At 38.2% G+C, this 25916-nt stretch overlaps 1 protein-coding gene across 8 annotated transcripts in view; it reads left to right on the forward strand.

Annotated features, from left to right (window-relative positions):
- MATN2 (matrilin 2) overlaps window positions 1-25916 on the forward strand; it is a 75873-nt gene that overhangs the window by 12137 nt on the left and 37820 nt on the right. For 5 of the 8 annotated variants that reach the window (XM_021386992.1, XM_021386995.1, XM_021386990.1 and 2 more), the window contains exons 2-5: window positions 637-825; window positions 14195-14764; window positions 19832-19954; window positions 24199-24321. In XM_021386992.1, coding sequence (XP_021242667.1) covers window positions 672-825; window positions 14195-14764; window positions 19832-19954; window positions 24199-24321 — 970 coding nt within the window. In that variant the 5' untranslated portion in view covers window positions 637-671. Of the gene's footprint in view, window positions 1-636; window positions 826-14194; window positions 14765-16033; window positions 16122-19831; window positions 19955-24198; window positions 24322-25916 lie in introns of those variants that run through there. The other 3 variants (XM_021386993.1, XM_021386991.1, XM_021386997.1) reach the window with 2 other exon arrangements.

Genomic DNA, 25916 nt, shown 5'->3' on the forward strand with positions numbered 1-25916 from the left:
GGGCAGAGTAGAGGGAGAAGATCACCTCCCTTGACCTGCTGGCCACGCTCTTTTTAATGCACCCCAGGATGCCATTGGCCTTCTTGGCCACCAGGGCACACTGCTGGCAGTAAAGGACAGTCTTCTGGAAGAGAAGTGTGAGCGGTCACCAGTTCGCATTCATAGTTGCTGTTTCTGGAATATATTCCTTTCTCTTGTTTTATGTTCTGAAATTTTCTGAAGCATGGATCTCTCAGGCTACAAGAACTTGAAAAAAATACATACTGCATGGACTGCCAAGTAGAATAATGAATATATTTGAATGATATTTGAATAATGAATATATATAATGAATAATGAATACATTTGTGTCCTCAAGTCCATTTAGGCTGACAAGCTCACTGAAAGTTCTTTCCTTGCTTTAGAAATTATTTTTACCAATGATTGTGTGAGTTAATAAACTTAAAATGTTAATTACAAACTTGAATTAACAACATTAATAAGCACTATGCGAGTTCTGCTAACTGCTACTTTGTAGATCTGGTTTCTTGAAAGTGGGGGTATGTCTGTATATGTGTGTGTTGGCACGTGATGAGAGGGAAGCAATGCAGCTGGATGGTTGAAATGGTTACAGTATATCTTTTTGTCTAATTACAGAGCCCATCTCCTCTATTGCAGTTTTGCATCCTTGAATGTCCCTCTACTTCTTGAAAATGAAGACAATGATTGCATGCTGCTTTGTGCTGTTTGGGCACACTCTGCTTTCCACTGTCGCTGTCATGGCAAAAGATCTCCCCAGAGGACATTTTACCCGAAGAAGGGATGTTAACTCTCAATCTCTACTAGGTAAGTTGCAAAAAGCGCAAAAAACAACAACAAAGAAGCCACCACCACCGCTAAAAGCAATTTCAATTACAGAGATAATAAAAAGTACGAGCAGTTGGCTAAACCTTGGCTGAGTTAGTTCATAATAAAAAAGAAGACTGTCATTTGCAGGCAGGAATGAATATGAGAGTTTGTTGATTTAGCAGCTCTTGAAAGAAGGTGTTTACTTTTGGGATACTAGATTTTCTTTATGTAGCTGCCATGAAATAAGTGTTTGCTTTATGATTCTTGTACTGGATAAAAATGGTGTCTGAATTGAAATCAGTAGCTGTTGAAATGGGGCTTCTTACTAAATTACTTAATGTTAATCCCTTCATTCTGTCAGGTTAATTTTGTTTATAAGGAGTAGCTCATTTTTACTGTTTTGCCAGAAAGCTGACAACGGGATCTGACAGTTAGTTTGTGGCTGTCGTATTTTAAAACACTCATTATCTGTACTTCAGGAGGTTTGCTGGGTCAATTTTTTCATCTGCAGACTGTTCATGACTTAGAATCATTTTCCTTTGCTCACTGTTTTAAGTGAGTGGGTAAATCACAAACTCAGATTATAGAAAAATAGCATGGAGTTAACTTCAGACAAGGGCCATCATTAGGGCTTCATGATGCATGTTAGTAGTAGATCTCACTAAATATCTCTCTCCAGCCAGGAGATGTTAAGTGGTCTGCCTCCTTATGCCTGTCACCTAACCTAGGTGAACATCAGGAATGTGAAATGTCCTGGGAAGAAAGAAGAAACAATGGCAGAACATGGAAGAACGTGTGACAGGGAGGAGAGCAGTAGGTTTTGCCAGAGTTAAACTCTTCTTCAGACAAAATGTGATCCTTTAAACGTGTGAAGTTATGTAAAGTACCATTCACAATTTGGCATGACTTAACTTAAACCCAGAGGTTTTCAATTCCTGTAGAACGAATTTAAGCCAAATGACAACAGGTTTCTTACTGTCTCAGAACTAGTTGATGTGGTCTTGAGACACTTGGAGTTCTGCAACTGGGTGCTGAAAAGCACAGCTCTGGAGACGTAGCCCATCAGAAGGCACGGATGTGGAACAGCAAGAGAAACACCTCCATTCGCACCTTATTCAGCAAGATCTTTCTAGGATCCTAAACTCAAAAACGAGATTAAATGGCAGCCCTTCCTGAAACTTTCAGAGTCTTCAGCAAATATCCTAAGTTAACTTATTATTTTAAGAAATGAATCACCTATTTCCCAAGAAAATGAATGCAATAGTAAGGTGCTGTGTGGAGAAAATGAAAAGTATAATGTTTCTCAACTTCCTTTATTTTTTTCCCTGATTTTATAAGATTACTTTTATAGTCCCTTTTTCATATTTTGAATTGTGGAAAAGAATGGAAAGAACTAGCTCTTGATATTAAATCAAAATGCATAGATTAAATTACTTCTTTCTTCTTTTAAAAGTCAAGTAATTTTGTGGTCCCTACAAAATTGTGGATCCCTGTTCAGTTTGGCATATGCAGGATGCAAACAGTTCTGGCAGATCTTGCTGAAAGAACTGTTTCTAGACACTAAATGATGCAAGAGACTTGGGACAGTCTCTGGTCCAGCTCATAAAAGTACGTGGCAGTTTGGAATCAGACTCTTGGGCATTGCATTCTGTTACAGTAAATTAGGTCACCTGCTTCAAATTCAGCAGTTGCATATAAACAGTGGCAAAGTCAAAACGTGCCTCTCTGCAAAGAACAGAATGTGTAAAATGCGTGCCACTGTGCTCGAAAGCTGCAGCGTTCTTTAAACGACATGAGAAAGAACGGGGCCAAATCATGATCTCAGTGACATCACTCAATAAAATCACTCCAGACTTCAAGTAATTTAGCAGGGATTAAAAGCCATACCATTCTGCGTAACATGCATATAGTAAATAGTAGTGGCAATGGCAATTGCTGCAGTTGTGGAAAGACTTGGTTAGCAGGCAAAAATGAGCAATGTAGCTGCAAAGAACCAACAGATACATGGAAAAGCAATAAAAGTTCAGGAGTTTGGGATTTTTTTGTTGGGTGGAGCTCTCTGTGTTTTTAGGACTAAAATGCGGGATTATGCCATGTGAGTATTAAGTAGCATCAAAATAATTTTATTCGGTTTTATTTTAACAGTTTTTAAAACTGAAGTATAATGCTATGGCAGGTATTTATTGGTAGAGTATGGGTAGTGGCTATGTACAGAAGTAAAAGTCCTTGCTGCGGGAGACTTGGGATATAAATAAGCAAAATGGAACAGACTAAAAGTCCTGTGGGATTGTCCAAATATGTGTACTAGTCCTTTGGGATCAAGCAAAACTGAGATCAATTTGACTTTTGGCAGCCGTACACTTATACTTCGTAGACTACTTAATTATCTTGTTAGGGCTAATAGGTTACGTTTTAAGGAAACTTTCAGAAGAATTGAGCTATGTCTTTTCTGTGTTTTTCTTATCGTCTTTCTGCTAAACCTCAGTGTGTATGGTTCTCATTTTTCTAGATCTTAACATTGGTTATCATTGTTCAAAATTATTACCGTAGCTAGTGATTTCCATTAAAATTTGATATCTTGTTTAGGCATCAATTGGACATAAAGCATTTGGAACACTCAGTGTGGCCTTTGAAAGCCAATCTGCTTTGGATAGGTTTGACTTTTCACTCCTTTCTTTAAATCCTGAAGCAAACCCCTGCGTATTTAAAACTTGTCAACTGTGCTGATTGAATTTACTTTGTTGATATTGTCTTAAATCTTCCTTGCAGCGTGTTAGCTCTAGAATAAGTGTAATTGGTTTAGGGTTAGAAAATATATGTGTATTTCTTGTATTCACAGAATGTGTATTAAGTTGATGCAGATCAGTATTTTAATGCAAGGTATTTGTGTTTTAAAGGATCGTTTCCGTGGTCCTGCACGTCCTTGTGAAATAACAGAAAGAGAAGGGGTGGCCCATGGAATCTGTCTTTCCTGAAGCAGAGGGCAATCCCCTCTCAAGCGATACATAAACTAAAATTTGTGTTCTCTTTCCTCTCATCAGTAATTTGATCCTGAGTATTGGATATTTTGGCTTATCCTGGTACCTTAAAGGAAATTAATCTTTTTGCTTTAGAATCTTCTCTTTCAAGGGTTTTGTTAGAGCTCTGAAGAGTTTTTACTGAGCTGTCTGACGAAATTGTTGTTCCTGCTGAGTGCAGCTGCTTTGTTAGATTACACACAGATCAGTGAAAGCACAGTTTGCCAGCTTAGCTTTGCTTTTGGATACTGAAGAAAAGCAGTAATGTAAATACACTTGGCTACATGTTTTTGAATATAAAATGCTGTCTATTGCATTTCCTTCAGGTGTAACTGAGATGGACCTCTGCACTTACATGGACTGATTGACCAAGATCTGTATCACTTGCCCAGAGTGGTGGTTACCATTCTGTGATTTCTGGGCCACAGCAGCTGGCCACAGCATCTTTCAGCAGGTTGTGTGTTCAGAAGTGACAAATGCCCAGTCCTTGCAAGATATGCTTGATGTTGTGTATTAGGGGAGGATGGAGAGGGTTGGAGGGAGGCACCGAGATGTTCCTACCACATTTTAGGCATTTATTGTAAAAGAAGGCAAAGCTTCAAAAAACTTCGAAACTGTGCAGAACCCACAAGTGTGGGGTTTTTTTTGTGAACTCTGATCTTGTAAACTTTAAACTGATCATATATTTCATGTCACATGGACATGTTTCTTTGGAGAGCTCTGAAGTGGACGCATGGGAATAATTTAATAAGTTACGGAATAATATTCTAAGCAATTACATTCTATCTGATCTTTAGGAATTTACACCTAAAACATGCACCTACCGGTTTTTGAAAATTATTACATGAGTGAGTGATAAAGCTAATCCAGGAAGCATTCCTATATGGTACTAGAAGAAAGAAACTACAAGAGATTTACTGATACTGCAAAAAAACTGAAAGGGAGGGGAAAGGAGGCCAGGAGGGAAATGTACTTGGCCCCTGTTCAGTAGAAACTGCTGCTGAGCTCAAGTGTCTCTATGTTGAATTACATTTTGCAGCAAAATATATAATGATTTATCTTTTGGTTGTGTGTATGTGGTTTCAGTAATGATACGAAGGGAAGTAATGAATTACACAGTGCTCTCTAAATTTATGAATCACTGCTACAGTCTGTAAAAATTATTCCAAGCATCCTTATATCCAACCGAGTTCTTAAGCTTGTGTGTATGTAGCTTTAGGGCTCTAGAGCATTGTCAGGTTAACCTTACAGGTTTAAATTTTAGCCACAAATAAGAAGGGAAAATATATGATGAAAGTGAGTGCAGTCTGTAATGCTTCTGTGCAGTGCAGAAAAGATTTGTTTAGTTTTGATTGAGTTCATTGTACATTTATACTCTAAGGGCTGTCCAGAGATCTCTAAATCCTGCTAATGTGGGCTTCTGAACCACATGACAGCTGCTGTAGGAATCTTATTTACAGCCTCAGCGTGTGTTCATGTTATTTCTTCATAACTGCAGTTCTTCCAAGTTTTTTTTTTTTTATCCTCACAGACATCAAGTAGAGTCATTGCAACTGAAGTCTGCATTGCAGTTGAAGTCAGAATAGTGTCATGACAACTGCATCATGTTTTTGACATGATATGCTGGTGTTATATTTGAGGAGATTAAAGCTATTTCAGGCAGTAGGTAAAGGCCGGAAGCAGTTGCAAATTGCATCTTTTGAATTATCACATATTTAGTTAAAATATAACTGAAATCCTTTTCTAATTAAGAGTTAACCAAACTTTTATAAGGTTACAAGGTAATCAAATTCTTATAAGTTTAGACTCTCACTAATCAAAACATAAAATTGCCATATAAATATAGATATATTATATTTGGAAAGAGAGAGCGAAGCATTTTACAGTCTGTGAAATCACCAGTTTCTTCCCTCTGAGATGTTCAGGTGCAGTCATTGTGTCATAGTGGAGTATTGGCAATTGCGTGCTTTGCTTTCCGGCAGTGATAGCTGAGAGGTCTCTCATGTCCTTTATGCCAAGGCTTCAAGCTTCAGCTTTTATCTTAATATCTCAGCTGTCAACCTCTTCCCTGCAATAGCTGGTGTCCTTAACGTACCTGGCTGGGTCTGAAGCACTAGCAGGAGTGGCACTTGCCCAGATTCCCCCACCCTCTTAGGCTTCTGGGTTTGGTTGGAGGTAAAAGACCCTTTCTCTGTAGCTCTGAGGCTCGGTAATGTAACTGGTACTAAGGCTGTGCCTCCTCTTAGTAGGGGACCTGGAGGATGAGAAGCAAGATGTGAGTGGAGGCCGGATCCCTGCCCAGTCAGCTGTTCCCTGCGGAAGCTGTTACCCCTTAAACAGGCCCAGCTTGTGAGACTTGTGGGACAGCGACAGACTTCAGGGATTTGTGTCCTATTCTGAAGACACTCATATGCAGCCAGCTGTTACAGGGATCGGAAAGTTTGGGGTTTTATTCGGATTAGCAATTTCTAGCCACATAACACTGTTATGCTTGCCAACTGTTGTATTTAGATTTCATTATTAATTTTCAAGTCTTGCATCAAAATAGCATTCACATTTCAGCCACTTAAAGTGCAATTCAGTAATTAATGTTATATATGGTATCATATTTCTAGCAGTACAAGGAATTTTCTATTTGTGCATAACTTTGGTATTGCATGAGTGTAATGTATAAGTATTTCCTCTGTATAATTATTTCCTGTAACAAAGCCTTTATGTTACTGTCTTTTCTTTCTCTTTCTTCCTTTTGCCTTTCTCCTTCTTCCTCCCTTCTCTCTTTTTTTTGTTTCATTTTCTTATGCTCTTTTTTCCCTCTTTTTTCCTTTTCCTTTGTTTTTTAAAGTGATGTATAAGTTTTCCACATGGAGAAAAGAATATCTGTTGCTCCAGAAAAAAACTGAGTCATGTACCAAACTGCAAATGCTTTGTGTTTCTGAAATTGTTTGTTACAACCCCCACAAGTTACTGTGAATTGCCACTTCTGTGTGAAAAACTAACGTGTCTTGACACATGCTAAGTAAAATTACAAGCTCCATTTTGTATGTGTATTCTCAGAGAGCTCAAAACCAAAGCTTCCCCTGAGTATTTTATCTTGAAGGAAGATTAGGCCGAAAAAAGAACATAAACACAGAATGTTCAGAAGTATGGTGTTTTTGGCTACATCGTAAGCATATCAGCTTAACCATTAAAAAAAGCAAATATGCAAGATTACGTGGAAAATCTTGGAAACAGCATTTTCATAACGTAAGGGACAATTCATTTTATAGGGGTGAGTGGATCATCGGACAGTATTAGGTAAACAGACATGCTTTTTAGATTGCTTTGAAATCTGAAGATTTTCTACTTACGTAAGTACTGCTGAACTGATAGAACTATGGTTTGCCAGCGGGTATGATGTCCCATGCATTTTTGGGGGCAGCGGGAGATGGTGTATGGCAGTGACCCACGGTGCTGTTTCTGAAACTATTCTAGGAAGGAGTATAGTACTTAAACTGTTACCAATGGATAGAAATATGTGGTTTCAAGTCAGCTGATCAGTGAGTAATGTTGAGGTTGCTAACAGCTTTCCCTATAAACAAAGACACGGACGGCTTTAAAAAAAAGTACGGATAGGAGTTTTTAAAACATTATGCTAGTGTCCTGAAAGGAAAAGAGTACAAACTCTTTGGTCACTTTGTTTCATTCCATTTTCTACACTCCTGCTAGCGGCTTATTTACTTTTTCTAGCTGTTCTTGCCCTAATAACTTCTGTGTCCCTCAGTGTCTGAGGCAAGATAGAAGTTTCACATATTCAAGGAGAAAGAGAATGCTTCATCTTTCTGTCCTGGTGTTCCCCTGCCTGCAAGAGAAAGCAACCCCCCCCAATCCTCAGTCCTCCTGACTATGAAAGCAGGGAACCAACAGTTTCTGTCTCAGAACAGATGAAATGTGCAAGAAGAACTGAGAAAGTTGAAAGTTGAGAGCATCCCAGCAACACTGGCTTCATACCAGAGACAACACCAGTCTCAGTAAAGAAATGGAGAAGTATTAGGAGTCACTTTGGGACCCTGGGATTAGATGAAACTTTATAGTAATAATGACTTTGTTATTTTGGAAAAGGCGACAGGGAAGTAATAGAAATAGTGAGCAAGGTAAGGCACCTCCTCATGTGATGAATAATGGAGCACTTGCATGTAGGAGAAATGGAAATTTGTGGATAAGAGCCTACTGCTGTACAGTTCTCCCAGAAATTCTAGAAGTTCAAAAAAGATTTTGTCAGAGTCAATAAAGAGATGTCTAGAGGCTGCGTTGTATCTGGAGAATGTTCCCAGATGAAGAAATTTGTAAGGAGGAGTGGGTGAATTGCCAAACTCATAATGAATCTTTGGGCTAGTGCCAGAGGCTTGTGAGTTTGGGAAACAGCTCAGAGCAAGAATGGGGCCAGGGAGTATGAGAGCAGGTCTTGGACTCACGGTCTATTCCACAGCTGGAAAGAAGTGGAGTCACCTGAACAACCAAGTTCAGGACATACGTGTGCCAGATGAGAGGGTACTCAGCAGTTCCTAACACCAACTTCAGGAGGTAGGTAAGATCGTATCTGAAACCTACCACAAAGCAAAGTGTGGAAGTTACTTGCAAAAAAAATCTCACCAGAGCCAGGAAGTGTTTGGAATTATTGGTATTTTTCATCTATTCCTGGCAACAGCCACAAAATGTGTTTTCCAAACAGGAACAATGTTTACTGCTGTGTACTTCATGCCTGGACCTTGTAAATGAAGCTACTGCGGTTTCTTAGAAGGTATATGTAGGTAATATGTACATATGTCTTTCTTCCCATCAGAGTGCTTTGCTCTTGATATATTTATGAATGAATTGCAAATTTGAGTATTGTTTACATATATGATTGTACAGCAAGAAGGTCAAACCTTCTTGTTGAACTGAGAAAGCTTTTGGAAATATCTGAGTCACCTGTCAAACCCAATCTTTCTGGCTGGATGTTTAGCCACGTATAACCAGAATTCTGGAATTTTAAGAATATTCAATACCAACAAGTTCTTAAGTTTACAACAAATTTGCTAAGAGTCATACCAAAGTTTATAAAGAATAAAGTTGTGAAGAAAAGAAGTGCAAGCAAGGCTGAGAGGAAAATGAAATAATAAAATGACAAAGAAGTGAAATGTACAAAGAAGTTTTATAATATGCTAGCTGGGAGAATAGTTATCTCCTCTTTTATTGAAGTGAAGACCTTTGTTCTGTTACTCAGACAAAGATAAAAGTCTAAAAATAAATGTGGTGTTATTGCTGGCAGTCTCACATGCGGTGTAATTTTTGTATTTCTTACCTCACTCCACAGTGATGTAGATACAATATACCGAGTCTTCAAATTGTCATTAATGCATTGCCTACTTAGGCAATAATTTTTCTATGATCTCATTTTTTCTTAACTGATCTCATCTTTCCTTTTTTTTGCTTAAGTTGTCTTAGTTTATAGCAAAAGTCTTCATGGAACTAGTATTTACGTGTTATAAATTAGTTTTTTTATTGTCTAAATATCTTAAAGTTGCTGTAGTGTTTACCAAATGGAGCTAACCTCTTTTTGCTTTTCATGCAGCATTAGCTGTCTTTGACAGTTATCTGTCTCATTTGTTAGTATAAAGGTCCACATTATCAAATAAGTTCTATCCATATTATAAAATACATTAAAGCATCACAGATCTATAGGACAGCAATAGGAAATAAATAACTCCATTCTCAACAAACTTTTCAAGAGAGTTGGCCTGCAAAAAACTTTGAAAAATCAGCATCTGAAACTTGGGGCCTTTGAATATGTTCAGCTTGAATGTCCCAAAATGGAAATGTTTGAGGATGCTGATGAATGAAACAGTGCCAGAGGACATTCTTGGGCATTGGGATTCCTCTGTTGTTGTTCAGTTGCTAGAGCAGACTCTGGCCCATGTTGATCAGCACTCCCCAAACAGTCCCTGTGCGTGATGCAAAGGTTACGGGGGACTGGGGTTTATTCCCAGCAGGGATGTGGCCACTGCTTTAGTGAGAAAGTGAATTTAATGCTGTGAGTACAGCTTAGCATGTGTCATAGTCTGCTCTCTGGCACTGAGACCAGTGGGATAACACAGCCTGCACCGATACTATTGACTGATAGATCCTAACCTTGCAGAGTGCTTGTATCCATATGGCCTGTTAGGATGGGACCCTGGCTCATGCTTATTCCCATATCATGCCTGAGTGTTATTTGAAAAAATGTTAATTCTCCTAGGCCAAACAATACCAGGAACCATTCTAATCTTTCAACAGCATAGAAGATTCAGTTCTTATGCCCAGGAATACTCCCTCACGCTGGAGTGGATCCCAGCTGGATTAATTAAGGGAGAACCATTGTTCATTTTGCAGAGGTGACATGACAGTAACTCATTTCTAGATAAACTGTATATTGAGTGGAGGAGAACACATTTACTCTTGACCTGACCTTTAGTTTGCTGCCCTTGTCTTTCCAAAAGCCTTGGAGTTTTGGATAATATAATTCACACTTCTAGGGTTTTTTTTTAACTTCTGCATTGTCAACTCAAAATCTGTGCTAACTTTGTCAGTTTCTGGATGAGTAGCTCTTTTCAATGAATGTGTCACTTCTCATAAGAAGAGTGGAAAGGAATTTCATTGGGACTTGAGGACATTTGCCAAAGTTGTGAAAAAGTTTTGTTTAAACATAAAAGCTGGTAGGAGGAAGAGGTTATAGTTTACAGGGCAAGTGCAAATCTGTGGAACTTCTTAAAAGGTAGCATGGAAAGTTTGTCTGAGGGAGTTAGTGTTCATCTCTGTTAGCCATTACTGATTGCCACTCCTTAAAGTACCACCCAGCTGGAGTTTTGCTTGGTGAAAGATTTACACTGAGTTTTATGAACCTGGGTCATCTGAATCACAATTAATAATTACAAGGTTATTAAAAATCCCTAGAAGAAGACTGTGACTTTAAAGATTTTTTTTTTATTTTGAAATGTTTCACATTTCTATAGGCAGGATTTTTCTAGTGAAAGTAGTTCAGAAATATACAAGGGATGCTCCGAAAGTAATACCTCCTATTTTATTGTGTTGGCCCACAGTATCAGAGGCAGATGTTGATCGTATTGCAGTAGAGATTGAACCTTCCCGTCAGTATTCTGTTACATGTTGTTGCTGTGTGACAAATGTCAGCAGAGGGGCAGTCTGACAGAATGGCATCTGATGTGGAAGTGTATGTGAAGTAAAGGTGATTGAATTCCTCTTTGCAGAAAAAAAATTGCACTCATTGACATTTATTGCCATTTGATGAACATTTATTGAGAAGATCAAGAAGTTGATGTGGGCACAGTGAGGCGGTGGGTGGTGAATTTCAGCAGTGGTGACAGCAATGTGAAAGACAAGCCGTGTTCTGGATGGCCATGTACAGCTGTCACACTACTAAATGAAGTTTGTCTTGATCAGCTCATCTGCACGAATAGGCTAATGGTGGTGGCTATGTTGAAAAATAGTGTTTGTAGCTGAGACTTTGCTGTATTAAATAGTCTTATTATGCTGTTTGCACCTGTTGTAGTTTCCATGGGACTAAATAGGAGGCATTACTTTCAGAGCAACCCACTTACTATATTCTTCTGCATAAGTAATTTAGCAAAATGGGCTTTATTTCTTGTAGTACTGTACAAAAATGCTATCCAGATTTTTTCCCTCCCTTTTTCATGTGCCACTTCAAATTAAGGAGCTGAGTCTCCTCAGACTGGGATCCAAATCTATATATTGAAATAAAAAATCCTCCCTGAAATTCAAAAGTATTCAACAGGAAGGCTTTCATTTTTATGGGAAGTAAAATAACAGTGATTTTACCCTTCTCCCTCCTCTATTTCCCTTCATAGACAGCCTTCTTTCTGTAATTAACTTTTTCACCCTTCCTGCTCCCTTAAATCTTATTTTAGTGTTTATATTATAACTGTGCTGGAATATTAGTAAGAGTAATTAATACTCAGATACGAAATTGACATCGTAAGATGGAAGACAGCATGTCAGGATATCTGTATCCCATTAAAACTGGAGTTTTATTCTGCTCAGTTTGGCTTGCGCTCAACATCCTCTGATTTTGAAAGAATAAGCAACTTGAGCATATTCCTACGCTTATGAATAAAGCCATACTGTAGACTGCATATGAATAAATCCAAGCGGCCATTTTTATTGTCAGCAAAGAGCATTTTTATTCTATGCCCACAAATGTTCTCGGTAATCTATGAAAGAGGCTTCTGAGTTAGCAAGTGAAAAATAGGCATCTTTCTCACCCCTTGCCTTGGCAGGAATACATGGTTAGCATTCATCAGCAGTCACAAGCGAGCTCATGTAAAGGCTTGTCTGCAGACAGATGTTGTTCCAATCGAGTCTTTGATTGGCCCACTTGTACTTGTGCTGTATGACATGACCTTTAATTATACAATCAAACAACTGCTTTTTTTCCACAGGGCAATTGCCTTATTTAATGCACAAGTTGGCTAAGAGTGCTCTGGGAACTAAATTGGGTTGTACAGAAAGGGAGATTTCTGGTTAGAGTTACTTTAATGAGAGGAGGTTGCTACTCTAGTTTGATGAGGATTCTTACTACCTTTAATTGTTCTATTAAACCTCAGTTGATTTCTCATCAACAGCATCCCATTAAGTCCTTCAGATTCCTTTTAAACTTTTACCATACACAGCCTTCTGTGGCAAGGCTCAGAGCTCACATCCCCCTGCTTGCTTCAAGCCTACCATGTGCTGGCTTTCTCTGCAGGAAAAGCCAGTGAATGGTCAATCCTTATCCATCCTCATGATGCAACTTGCGTGTATCTGCATTGGATGCTGAGCAGGAGCCAGTTAGTGTATCTAGGGCTTCCAAAAGCTTGTAGCAAGCTCAGAAGGCAGCCATGATTGTTGTTAGCCATGGCAGCTTGGTCTGCCTGTCTATGCAGTTTTCAGATACAGCCATACTCTGTGGTATCTCTGTGGCTCTTGGAAAAAAAAAAAGGCCTTGTTGATGATTGAAACAGAAAATGACAGGAAGTGTATGGGCGGTCTTTTTTTCCGAATTGAACGCCATTGTAGAAAAGTGGATTTTATCTCTGATGCAGCCCCAGAATTTGTGTGATGCTGAGCTAGTCCAATAGACTCGAGTTTTCCCAGATGGCCATTAATTATGTGTTTGAAATCATGGGGTATGATTTGCAGAAGTGCTGAGCACTCACAGCTGCAGTTGACGTCATTGAGAGCTGTACTTTGTACATGCAAAGTGCTCTTTCATGCCAAGTTCCATGAAAAATCAGTTCCTTCGTATCTCATTCACTCCAATTACCAGATACTTTTGACCTGTATTTCTCTGTGACTGTTTCCTTGTTTGTAATGAAGGACTAATACTACCTAATGTCATCAGAGTGTTATCTGATTAGGATTTCTGAATTTGTAGGCCCCACAACAAAAAGCATTAAGGTGCAGCCCACTGAAGTAATAGCCATGTAATTCTGAGAGGATTTCCATCACATGTGGGGTATGAGTTCAGAATCTCAACAGTGCCCATTCTGAGCACTGATCTCATAAAAAACTAATCTGCTGATCATGTAACAGGCAGATACTCTCATTAACCAGAGACCAAATTCAGATTAGCCAAGTAGCATTAATTCTAGCATTTCCTGTTTTTCCTGTATTTGTCCAACTCTTGGCACGGTGTTTACTTAGCATCTTTCACAGACTTATAGAATGGCTTGGGTTGGAAGATACCTCAAGGATCATCAGGTTCCAATCCCTCTGCCGCAGGTTGCCAACTGCTAGATCAACTACTGGATCAGGTTGCCCAGAACCCCACCTGGTCTTGAACACCTCCATGCACGGGGCATCCCCAACGTTTCTGGGCAACCTATTTCAGCACCTCACCATCCTCTCAGTGAAAAACTTCCCCCTGACATCTAATCTAAATCTTCCCTCCTTTAAAACCATTTCCCCTTGTCCTATTACTATCTACCTGTGTAAAAAGTTGATTTCCTTCCTGTTTATAATTTCTCTTTAAATACTGTAAGGCTATCACGATGTCTCCTCGTAGCCTTCTGTTCTCCAGACTGTATGAGCCCACCTCTCTCAGCCTGTCTTCATAGGAGAGGTGCTCCAGCCCCATGATCATCTTTGTGGCCCTCCTCTGGGCCCTCTTGAAAAATTCTGTACCTTTCCTGTGCTGGGGGCCCCAGACCTGTGCTCAGTACTCCAGATGAGGCCTCACAAGGACAGAGTAGAGAGGGACAATTTTTGACACTTCAGGTCAAAGTAATCTGATCTGCATTTAAAAATTCTTGTATTTTTGTTTTCATTTTGTCTTCTAGAAAATACTTGTAACAACAAACGTCTGGACCTTGTCTTCATCATTGACAGCTCTCGCAGCGTACGTCCTTATGACTTTGAAAAAGTGAAGGAGTTCATTTTAACGATCTTGCAGTTCCTGGACATCAGTCCAGATGCCACTCGAGTAGGCCTGATTCAGTATGGCAGCACTGTCAAACATGAGTTCTCTCTGAAGACATTTAGGAGGAAGCAGGAGATTGAGAGAGCGGTGAGGAGAATGATGCACCTGGCGACCGGCACCATGACGGGACTGGCTATCCAGTATGCTGTGAACATCGCATTTTCAGAGTCAGAAGGAGCTCGACCTCTGAACCAAAATGTGCCTCGCATTATCATGATAGTGACAGATGGGAGACCGCAGGATCCAGTGGCAGAAATTGCTGCTAAAGCTCGCAACTCTGGAATTCTGATTTTTGCCATTGGAGTGGGAAGAGTGGATATGAACACACTCAAGTCCATTGGGAGTGAGCCACATGAAGAGCACATCTTTCTGGTTGCTAATTTCAGTCAGATTGAAACACTGACCTCTGTCTTCCAGACTAAACTTTGTGGTAAGGTTTTTATATATTGGTTTGAATGCATGGAAGAAAGTAAAACACAGGAAAAAAAAGAAAAGGCATGCAATGTCAGTAATTTTTATGTTGTTTAATATGGAACCTAATCTGTTAGAATATGTACACTGAAAAAAAGGGAAACTAACCAGGCAGTATTCAGAACAATCATACATATGGGGAAAAGCTAATTCTACTGCTCAGTGCTGTAAAATATAATTCCTAGTGATAGTAAGCAGGCAGACAAACACACATACCATGACTTTCCTATTCATTGCTATTTTAGATAAGTTGTTTCATCTATTGATTTTGAAATTGATTTCTGTTAGTACTGTCACTTCAGACTGATAAAAATTGTTGGTTATTTGTTATTAAAAAGATTCTGTGGGGTTCATGGTATTCCTCATCCAAATTTGTATTAATTAAATGCAAACAATTATCTCTTAGAATGCCTTGTGACTGGAAGAGAGACACAAGTATACAAATATACGGTAGCATTTGTATTCTATCCACTTTAAATATAAAAAGTTAGGAAAAGCCTTTACCATGATTTTCATTCATACCATAAAGTAAATAATATTTTAATAGGTATTGATTTACAATAGTGAAATCACTTCCATCTGTAATTCCCAGATAGAAAATTACCCTTTACAAATACAGTGTCATGCATAACTCATTTTATTCCAATCTGGGTACTTAATATAATTTTAGTTTTTCCTGAGATAGGTTTGAAGGATCCTCATACAGATTTGGCATGAAAGCATTTCCAGCAGAGTCCAGAAAATGAATGCATGATGATATCGAATGCTCGATCATCTCTAGGGATGGTTTTGCCAGGAAAGAACTGAGGCTTATTGTCAGGGTAGTCTGGAAAATTTTCCTTACTTGGTCTTTTCCAAAATTGTTTCAAAGAGCAACAGAGCTCCAGCTGAACTGCATCAGCACAAGATACCATCACAGACAATCATCAGATAATAGATTTTTTCCTGTTTTTAACTTGCCATATTATTAGCTGGCGTAAGGTATATTTAAAAAACAAAAAAAAAAAAGTAAAATAAGCATGGACTGAGAGCTTAAATGGAACAGATAGCAAATGATATAAAATTCAATGTTATTGGATTTTTAATAGCATTTTAGAAACAAATCCAGTGCAAGTACTACTTACTCCTTTTTTTCTGACTAAGCAGTGCCCGGTAAATGTATTAAAGTTTTGTAGTTCACCTTTAATCCAAATAGACATGATCCTCAATAAAACCATTCACCCTGCAGATGGAGGAGTATGGAGGTCACAAGGATTGCTGCTGCTTCCCTTTTTAAGGGAATGCCTCCACAACATTTGCTGTTTCAAGAACTGAAGGTGAGATCCAAAACAACCACTTACAAACCCAAGCCAAGTTCAACAAAGAATTTAAGGTGCCAGCATTCAATGGATTTCAACTTAAAGAACTGTGTGTCAGATAGGATCTGTTATGTTTTCTTGAGTATGGGCTGTGAAGCAGTGTTCAGCTTGCTGAATTTTGTAGAATCATAGAATATCTCAACTTGGAAGGAATCCATAAGGATCGTGAAGTCCATCTCCTTGCTCCACACAGCCCCACCCAGAATTCAAACTTATGTCTTAGAGGAGAGGATTGTCCAGACGCTTCTTGAACTCCGGCAGCGTGGGGCTGTCCTCACTGCCCTGGGGAGCCTGTTGCAGTATCTACCACCCTCTAGTGAAGAACCTTTTCCTATCAACTAACCTGACCCTCCCCTGACACAGCTCCATGCCGTCCCCTCGGGCCCTGTCGCTCTCACAGAGAGCAGAGCTCAGCGCTGCCCCTCCGCTCCCTGTGAGGAGCTGCAGCCGCCATGAGGCCTCCCCTCAGCTCCTCTGCTCTGGGCTGCACAAACACAGGGGCATCCGTGCTCCTTGTATGTCTTGCCCTCCAGACCCTTCTCCATCTTCACTGCCCTCCTGTGGATGCTGTCTATTGGTTTTATGTTATTCTTGTATCTTGGTGCCCAAACCCCCACCCAGTGCTCGAGGTGAGGCCACACAGCGCAGGGCAAAGTGGGACAAGCCCTCCCCTCACCCGCTGGCAGTGCTTGGCTGGCGCACCCCTGGATTCGGTAGGCCATTTAGGCTGCTAGGGCACACTGCTGACTAGATTCAACTTGCCGTCAAGAGAAGATCTAGGCATCTCATAACCCCTGCTCCCTGGAACACCTAGGCTCCTCCCAGGAAATGTGGTTAGCTTTTAGAAGTTGTCGCCAGTGTGATCCCAGAGAGATTCACTGTACCTTGGACGCCTTGGTTCTTTCCTGGAGCAGTTCAAGGCACCCCTCTAGTCATGATCTGCTAGGCTTCATGCCTTAGGAAAAGATCTGGACTCTTCAGTTATCCTTGTATTTGGACTATCCTTATATCTATGTATTCATGGTTCCTATGAAGGTAAGAGAAGAATTTTTCCGAGTGATAAAGCTCTGTGGACAAAATAAAAGTAAACCGAAATAGCCACTGTTACCCCATGAATAGCAGGGATTCCCCGGTTCTTAGCAACTAAATTCTCAGAAGAATCCATTTAAACTGAGTGGGCTTTCCCTGTGGTTGCTGCATCTGGCTTCTAAAGATTCAGTGGTGCCAGAAACAACAGTTGAGGCCAGGGGACCCCATGGACCTCTTTCTATTGCCAGTCAGCAAGGTGAAGTAAAAGGAAGCAATATCATAGGAAATCAGAAGCATGAGGAGTGAGAGAGGATGAAAATTCAGAAAGTACACAGAATTGGAGACAGAATCCAGGAAAGGAGGTGGAGAGTGAATAAAAGAAGAGTGAGAAAGACAAAGAAGTTGGGCTGGAGCAGTCAGAAGCAATTCTCCTAACATAGATATTTATTATTATTATTATTTATTATTCTCCTAACATAGATAGTGGTGTCATCCTCGTTTTATACTTGAGGAACAAAAACAGAATCAGGGCTAAAACTGTCAGCATTGTCCACTAACTTTAAAACTTTGATTGAGGGCACTCAATGGTCTGATTTGCTGGAGCAGTTAGCATTTTTAGCATGATGGAATATATCTGCCTCAACTCTACACCCATCACTTGCAGCTAAGAGCCCTGCATTCTTGCAAATCCAGTTGCAAGTATTTATAGCTGAAAACACAGCGTAAGAAGGTTGATGTGGTGCTGAAGATACTGGTATTATTATCTTGTCCAAAGTCAAACAGGGAACTTGTGACAAATGTGGGGGTAAAATCTAATTCACATTCAAATTCCAAAACCATACAGTCCTTTCTACTATTTCAGTCCCTGGCTTTGTCCACCAAACAGCTCCTACAACAAATCATGCAGAAGTTGTACATACAACAGCCTCTTTCACCACAGAAGTCTGACTGACGCCCAGAGCCACCCTGCTTTTTAAATGGGTGCAGCAGAGACACCTTGCAGAAAAAAAAATAATTATGTGATATCTGACGTTGATAACAAGTAGCAGCAATACATTCTCAGAAGGAACTCAGTTGCAGGGGATGCATTTTTTCCCCCTCCCCTTCCATTTTTGAGTACTCTTATTTTACAACCTTACATGATTTGATACTGGAGGTCTGACTGTTTTTGGAGGAATATTACGGAGGAATATTATGGAGGAATATGGTGAGATCTTCTGATACATAAACTGTTGAAATTATTACATTTTTAATCCGTCATATTTTAAGTGCCTCTTTGGTCATAATAAACTGTACCTGATGTTGAAAACTAGCGAAATATAGCCAGGATAAAACTTCCCTTTAGAAAGTATCAGAGTTCATGAACTTTACTTTTAGAAAGGCAGAAGGATGAAGAGACCAGACATACCAGCAGTTATGCATTCACACAGATAAAAGTACTTGAGATGTTTCATTATGGCAGAAAATGAGTTCAAAAAGGCTGATTAAGAGATTTGGGAATTGTGGTGGTTTGTGTATTAGCAATGAATGCATAACTCTGGTAACTGTTCCAAAGACTCAGTAAAGAGTACGTATCTCAAGACGATTATTTTTTTTTTTCACAAAAGTTCCACACATACGACATGTGAAGTTATTTATTAGGCTTTTATTGTGGCTGCTAGACAATTACTGTCGAATATCTATTCCATAAATTTTGATATTTGCCAACCTAGCAGCATAATGAGCGTATCGATCTCTAATTGTTTTTGAGAAAAGCAGATTATTTTCCACACATTGTTCTCTGAGAACAATTCACCTGTTTATTATAGGAATGACATACCAGCAATGCTCTAGTGGAAGAAAAAAGTCAATGAGATTTATTAATTCCCCACAGAAAATCTGATATGGAAAAAAATAGCTAAGTAGTGAATTTGGCAGAATAGATCCACTTTTTTTTTCTTCCTCTCACAGTCTGTTGCATTTTACTACTTGCTGTTACAGACATAAAATGTGAACAGATTAAAAAAAATAGGCTCAGGAACAGTTACACTCTGGAGTGTAGCTCAGCTCAACTTCCTCTTATTGAGTTTTGGAGATGCTTGACTTCACTGTGGTCATATCTTGCCAAACATTCCTCAAAATTAATAAATTGGCAAGCAAGATTCTTCATCTTTTTTTTTTCCAGTCGTTCTTTTTTAGTGTTGTGCTGTGGGGTACTTCGTTCAGGAAATTAAATGTTCTCTAGAACAATTTGGAATTAAATTACACTTATTTTCTAATTTTGAATGTGGTGCCTGTTTCATTGTTTTCATGGAACCAACAAGTAATTAGTGTTTCGAGATGCTCTGTTGTAATTTTTTGTTGTTGTTTGTATCTCTCTTCCACAAGTAATTTCATGTCCAAAAGGATGTCACCAATGTCAACCAGACAGATAATATATAAATTCCTATTTTTATTAGGAATAAAAATATAATTATGTTTGGTAAGGATTTTTTTTTACACTCGAATGTAGGCTTAAGCTTCCATTTTTGTCTTGACGGTTGGCATTTAATTCACTTTTTAAAAATGACTTCAGTAAAGTGTATTAAACCATTTATTATTGAGTTATGACAACGAATAAGCAAGCCCAGTGATTAATAACCTCTTATTTTTTCTTTCAGTGCCCCATATGTGCAGCATAGCTGAGCATCGCTGTGATCATTTCTGCATAAATACCCCTGGCTCCTATGTATGCAGATGTAAACAAGGTTACATCCTGAACGCTGACCAGAAGACTTGCAGCAGTATGTTATCTTTCTTAACTATTCTTTCTTGTACCCCTTAAAAGCATTTCACATCTGCGGTTTGAGTTGGGTTCATAAAGAAGAACTGAACTCATTGCATGATTAATGATAATCACAAAGAGTCTAAAAAAGTGAAGTTGTATTTCTTGTTTTTTTTTTTTCATGAAGTTCTTGTAAGCCTTTGTGAAATACATTAAGCTAATTATTTTATGTGACTCTGCACTAGTGCACCGTAACTACATAAAGTTGCATTTGAATTTTATTGATGTAGTAAGTTCAAGAATGAAACAACACTCAAAGAAAGAACTGTTTCATCATCTCATATTAAATGATCCCAACTACTTTAGTAACCTGTCTCGATGGTAACCTACTGGTTGCTGTTCCTAAGTGGCACAGAAAGGCACAATAAACCTCATACTAGAAAACTGGGACATAATGTGCCATTCTGGAAAACTCTTCCTAACCTCTGCTTGAAGTATAACCTTACAATCTTTCAGAAAAGAGTTTCAAAAGTATCTCTTGTGCTCTCATTTCTTCTATTAAAATATTGTTTTCTTTTAAGTAATTGGCTTTAACTATACAGTTCATAGTAACAACTGTCTTTCAGTTTAATTATGATCTTTGTAAGCAGTATTTCTTTTGTCCATTTTGTCTTGCTTCATTGTGATTAACAGCAGACTACGTGAGAAAGGTATGCCAAATTCATTTCTCTATCCACAATTATTTTAAATTAATTGTGAGGTAATCTTTTTTATTACTTGTGAAAAATACGCTTGCTAAAAATGCAGTTCCTTACCCCACAAAACTCCATGGGTTCAAACCAAATTTGCCAAACTGATTTTAGTCGGAAGAATTATTTTGAAAAATGTCTTTTGAATAAAAGACAACCATCACGGTGAGGGAAAGGATGTCCCCCTCACAATATGTAATTTTGTAATGAGGGGAATGATGCAGGCTCACATCCTGCCCTTGTATGCTCAACATCTTAACTGAATAGTTTGGGATTAAAGGGTTCTTTGTCTCCTTTATGATGACTGAAACAATGGGAATATGTCAGTATCTGAGAGGACTCTGCAGCTTGAGTATTAGAGTTCTGACATCTGCAGTGGGACACGGTTTTAGTCAGAGCCTCAGCAACTAGAGATGGGGACAAGAGGATGTCAGCACTGGAATTGTGTGGTGATTTTTGCTGGTGTATGGAGAAATGTTCAGATCCTTTGGATTATAGGAGGAAACTGCTTTTGAATTGTTTACCTACTGTGGTGTTGAGCCACAGGATGAGCTAGTTTGAAGAATCACTGTTTTCTTTTCCCTTCTCACCAGCATCCCTTATCAAGTGTAGATATTTGTCATACACAGCTGTCTGAATTGTGTTTAGTGTTAAGTTTCAACAATTTATTGAACATTTATTTCTATGTTTATTCAGGCTTTTGTTTCCTTAAGAAGAAGCAAAAAACATTAAATGTAATCTGAAATATTTTCTAATTATTGCTTGGTTTAGCAGCTGAGCCAAGATGAGAACAGTGACAACAGTTTTTATAGAGCCTGTTCTCTATACTACCATGCATTCGTGCTTCCAAAAATGAGTGGTTGGAATCCCAAATGGAGGCTCCAACTATGCAGGCATATTTCACTAATATTCCCTAACTTCTTCTTTCCACTTTTCCCCTTTTAAAATGCTTCTCATGTAAAAGTTATGTGTCCTTTAAACCTTTGTTTTAAACTCCCTTTGTGCTCTAGATTTTCTTGTACAAAAAAAAAAAAATGAAGGAAGAATTATTTTTCTTTCAACATTCTGGAATTTACTTAAAATACAAAATCTCTCCTTTTTTTTAAGATTTCTTCTTACACATTTTTTTCTGTCCTCACCTCCAACATCAGTTTGGACAACTGAATTTGGATAATAATACTGGCAAAACTGGAAAACAAATTTCAACTAAGGGTAAAAAATAGAGAAAATTTTAATTGCAAGTATGAAAAAATAGTTTATTGTGTCTTCTGTTGTATTGTGTTATATTTTCATTGTTTTTATTAGCCAGTAGTTCATCTTATAGTGACTGCACTGCTGCAAATTACGGATTAATTTCCAAGAGAGTTTTGGAATTGTGTGGAGTTTTCCTTCTGATGACCCATGCATAGTAGCTCTCAATGTGTTGCTTCTATACAACTTTTCAAATCTCACTGCTTTACTTTTCTTATTTAAAATTTCTTGTTATGACACAATCTTCCGTATTTACCTATCGCACACGATGTGCTTGACTATATGCTTGTTTTGATCATCAACCAGATGATAGTGGATCTGAGTTTGCTAAATATAAAAGGGATGCGAGTCATTCCATGTGTTTGTAGCCTATTTTTCTACATTACCGAACTATAAGCTAGTTTTAGCAATTGCATTCAAAATCTAAGATTAGATTATAAACTATATAAATAGTTTATATTAATTAAAACAGGATAAAAGCTCAGAGAAGTAACAGAATTCATGAGCAAAGGGGACCAAAGCAGGACAAACTGGACAGCTTATTTCTCGAGGGAGTGTGAAGAGTAGCAATAGAAGAACCCAAAATCTGTGACCATGTTCATTACTTTCATATGTTTCTTATTTTTTCACCAGTGCACAGGACAACATGTTCTTCACTTGACCTCTAAGTAAAATAAATCTACACTATATTGATGTTTAGTGCAGTACATGATCAACATAAAACAGATGTATTTATCTAAGTTTTGGTTGTACTTGTTAGCTCATTCATGAATAGTTTCCTCACATGTATATTTTAATACTTATTAAATTAAACAATGAATAAAAAATGAACTGTATGTACATAAATATGTATTCTTTTCAATTTTTGGAGCCCTTTTTTATGTGTCACTGTTCAGTTCTTTAAAGCCCTTAACCAAATGGCTTAAATCAGCAGTGAATTAACAACTTTGCTCCAGGCTAGAAAAGGGCGTTCCTCTTTGAGTGGATGGTAGTTTTGTTACCTCATGCATTTCAGTACTGCGTGGAAGGAAAAAAAATTGCTATATTTGTGATTTGTTGCATTCCACATGAAAGGAAAAAAAAAAGTTCAACACATCTATCTTCCAGAACAAAATCAGGAAAAAAATGTTCCTTTGTTCAACATAAAATATTCTTGCATTTGTGTCATTTAGATGGTTTTGCATTCATGTAAAAGGTAGAAATCATTGAGGTGGTTTTGCATTCATGCAGGGATGAAAACCTCCTGTTGCTCCTTTTACCAACTCTGATCTAACTTTTCTAGAGAAGAGTGGCTATGTCAGATATTGGCTGTTCTATGCTCGTTGCACTGCTTGTTTAGTTTAATCTCTTTCCTTCTTTTATAGTTACGCTTAAATCTTATGTTAATACGCAGAATAGTACAAAAGAGCATATATGACTGAAAAAAATTACTTATTTTTGGATGCTTATATTGGAACAAGACATTCAAATTACTGTTTATGCTGTTCATCATGCCACATAATATGAAGCAGAGAGCTATAAAATAAAATTAGTATTTGTTTGGCTAGTTTCCTTAAACATATTCCAGATGCTTTTTTTGTAGCTGTAAATTATAATTATGTGTTGAGTAGTTTCCAGGCCTGATCCTGAGCAACACAAAGTACTCTGCCGTCCAGGGATTTCACTGTAGAAACTTGGGATTCTCAGAAAGCTACTCTATTTAGTCTATTTTAAAGGACAAATGTGCATCATTACACCAGGAACTGAACTGACCTCTTTTGCTGTGGTAATTTTTCTAATGAGACTTGTTGCTTGGGAGGAGTAACTTGTAACTGTATTTTGCGTGAAACGGAAAGAACCCAGAAGTGAAATACTGATGAATCTTTTGGTGCTTCATTTTCATTTTCTTTCCTTTTCCATCCTCATCGCTTATTAGGGAGGTTGAACACAAAAGGGAAAAAAAAAAAAGCCACAAATACAAAAATGACTTTTCAATAAAAATGAAGTAAGCCTGGAGAAACGTACTCTCAAGCAAATCTACTAAGTATCAGTGGCCCAGTAATTGTCGTTGCCTTCAGTGGAAGGAATGAGCTCCTCAGCTTTGAGTAGTTCTCACTGGTGTAAGAGCTTCTCTATTTGACGGAATATTGGCATGTTCCGTGTTACAATGAGCTCAATTCTAAAGAGCTCTTCATAGCTTCCTGAAGTTTATTTTCAATCTATAGTCAACCTGTGCAATATAGAAAGTCAAACAACTTCATATTTGTGCCATTCTCTCTTGTAGCTCAAGACCTTTGTGCTGTGGAGAAGCATAACTGTGAGCAGATTTGTGTGAACACACCTGGGTCTTATGTCTGTCAGTGTTATGAAGGGTATGAGCTTGATGCAGACGGAAAGAATTGTGTTGGTGAGTGTTTAGCAATTTGTGTTTATCTCTTGACACAGACCAAAGGGAAGTTAAATGTAAAGCAGTGACCAGTTTAGACTTAAAACTGATGGGAAGTTCTCTTCTCTCACATGAGTGGTAAATATGGAAAAATATATATTGGCATGTTTTTAGGCCTTTGCTTATAATTTCACACAGCAAGTAACACTACTGTCTTGAAACTACGTACCTAACGTTTTATTGTATACCCATACAGGTGACCAACAGTGTACTGACATGATATACAATATCACTTACAACTAATAAAAATATAACTTTTGAAGGAAAACATTATTACCATACATGTATCTCACTTCTTACTCCTTCCCCATTAATACACAGTAAATATTTTTAAGATGTTCTATTTCTTTAGGCTATCACTCTTCTCATAAACATTTCAGCCCATACATTTCAGGAAAATAGTAACTTCTAGAATCAAACACTCACGCACTCGCACTCACACACACACAGACTCTCATACATAATAATCTAGAGAGTCTTTAAAGAAAAATGCTTTATTTGTTAGGCATTCTCTTCAGGCAAGCACTTAAATTCATGCTGAATTTCAAACACATGCTGAATTTCCATGGAAGTAAATCCAAGCCTGGCCCAAGTCTTGCCACAAGCCACTACAAATTACCAGGAAAAACAGCCTCCAACAGTTTACACTTTCTTGAGGGTTTTTTAAGAACTCTAATGTAATACAGTCTCTCTCCTAGTACCTTCACAGAATGATTCTCTTGCAGAATAATCCTATTTTGAGGTGCAAAATAGAATTTATTTATGAAATTGAACATTCTGCTCGTATGTTCATGTGGGACACAAAAATGAGGTTTTGAAGTTTTTTCAGATTTAGAATAACATGAAACTTGGGATGACATGAGAAAATCAACTCTATACTTATCCCCTGAAAACCTTCCCTTACTTGTGGTGTCACTGTCTCAATGTACGAGTGTTTACATGTCTTCACATAATTTAACCTCAGCATAATTTGAGCACTCATGTATCATTTTAAGTACCTGCTTTCTGAAATTGAAATGTTTTGAAAATGCAGCTAACTATGGATGTTTAGACAAGAAGGCCTGTTAGATGTTACGTCCTACATTTCTACATCCAGTTCATCCACTAACCGTAGCTAATCCTCATGCCCTTCACCTGTGTAAAGGTCAGACATTTCTCTGCCATTGATGTAAATGTAATCTGAAACAGAATATTCATGACTTCTCTTGGCAGGTTCTTGTATCCGTAGTTCATATTCATATTCATACTTCGTGTCATCAGCTGTTATTACTATTTTGTTTTCTTCCTCTTTTCTGAGGGGCTAATTTCCCTAGTTAAGGACCAAAGGCAATGTTAATTGTTTTATTGACAAAGCTGTCAGCCAGTTACCTTGATGGCAATAATGAAATAAAATCTCACAACAGGAGTTTACAACGCATCCATTTAAAGTGACCACTGAATCGACAAGCAAGTAGTCTGAGTGTTAGGAACACACAGTTTATGAAAAATGTATAGATTAAACACTATTTTCCATAGTAATTATGTCCAGGAGAGCACCATCATCTGCCTTTTTAAAC

Source organism: Numida meleagris, chromosome 2 (assembly GCF_002078875.1).
Source record: "Numida meleagris isolate 19003 breed g44 Domestic line chromosome 2, NumMel1.0, whole genome shotgun sequence".
Lineage (NCBI taxonomy): Eukaryota > Metazoa > Chordata > Aves > Galliformes > Numididae > Numida > Numida meleagris.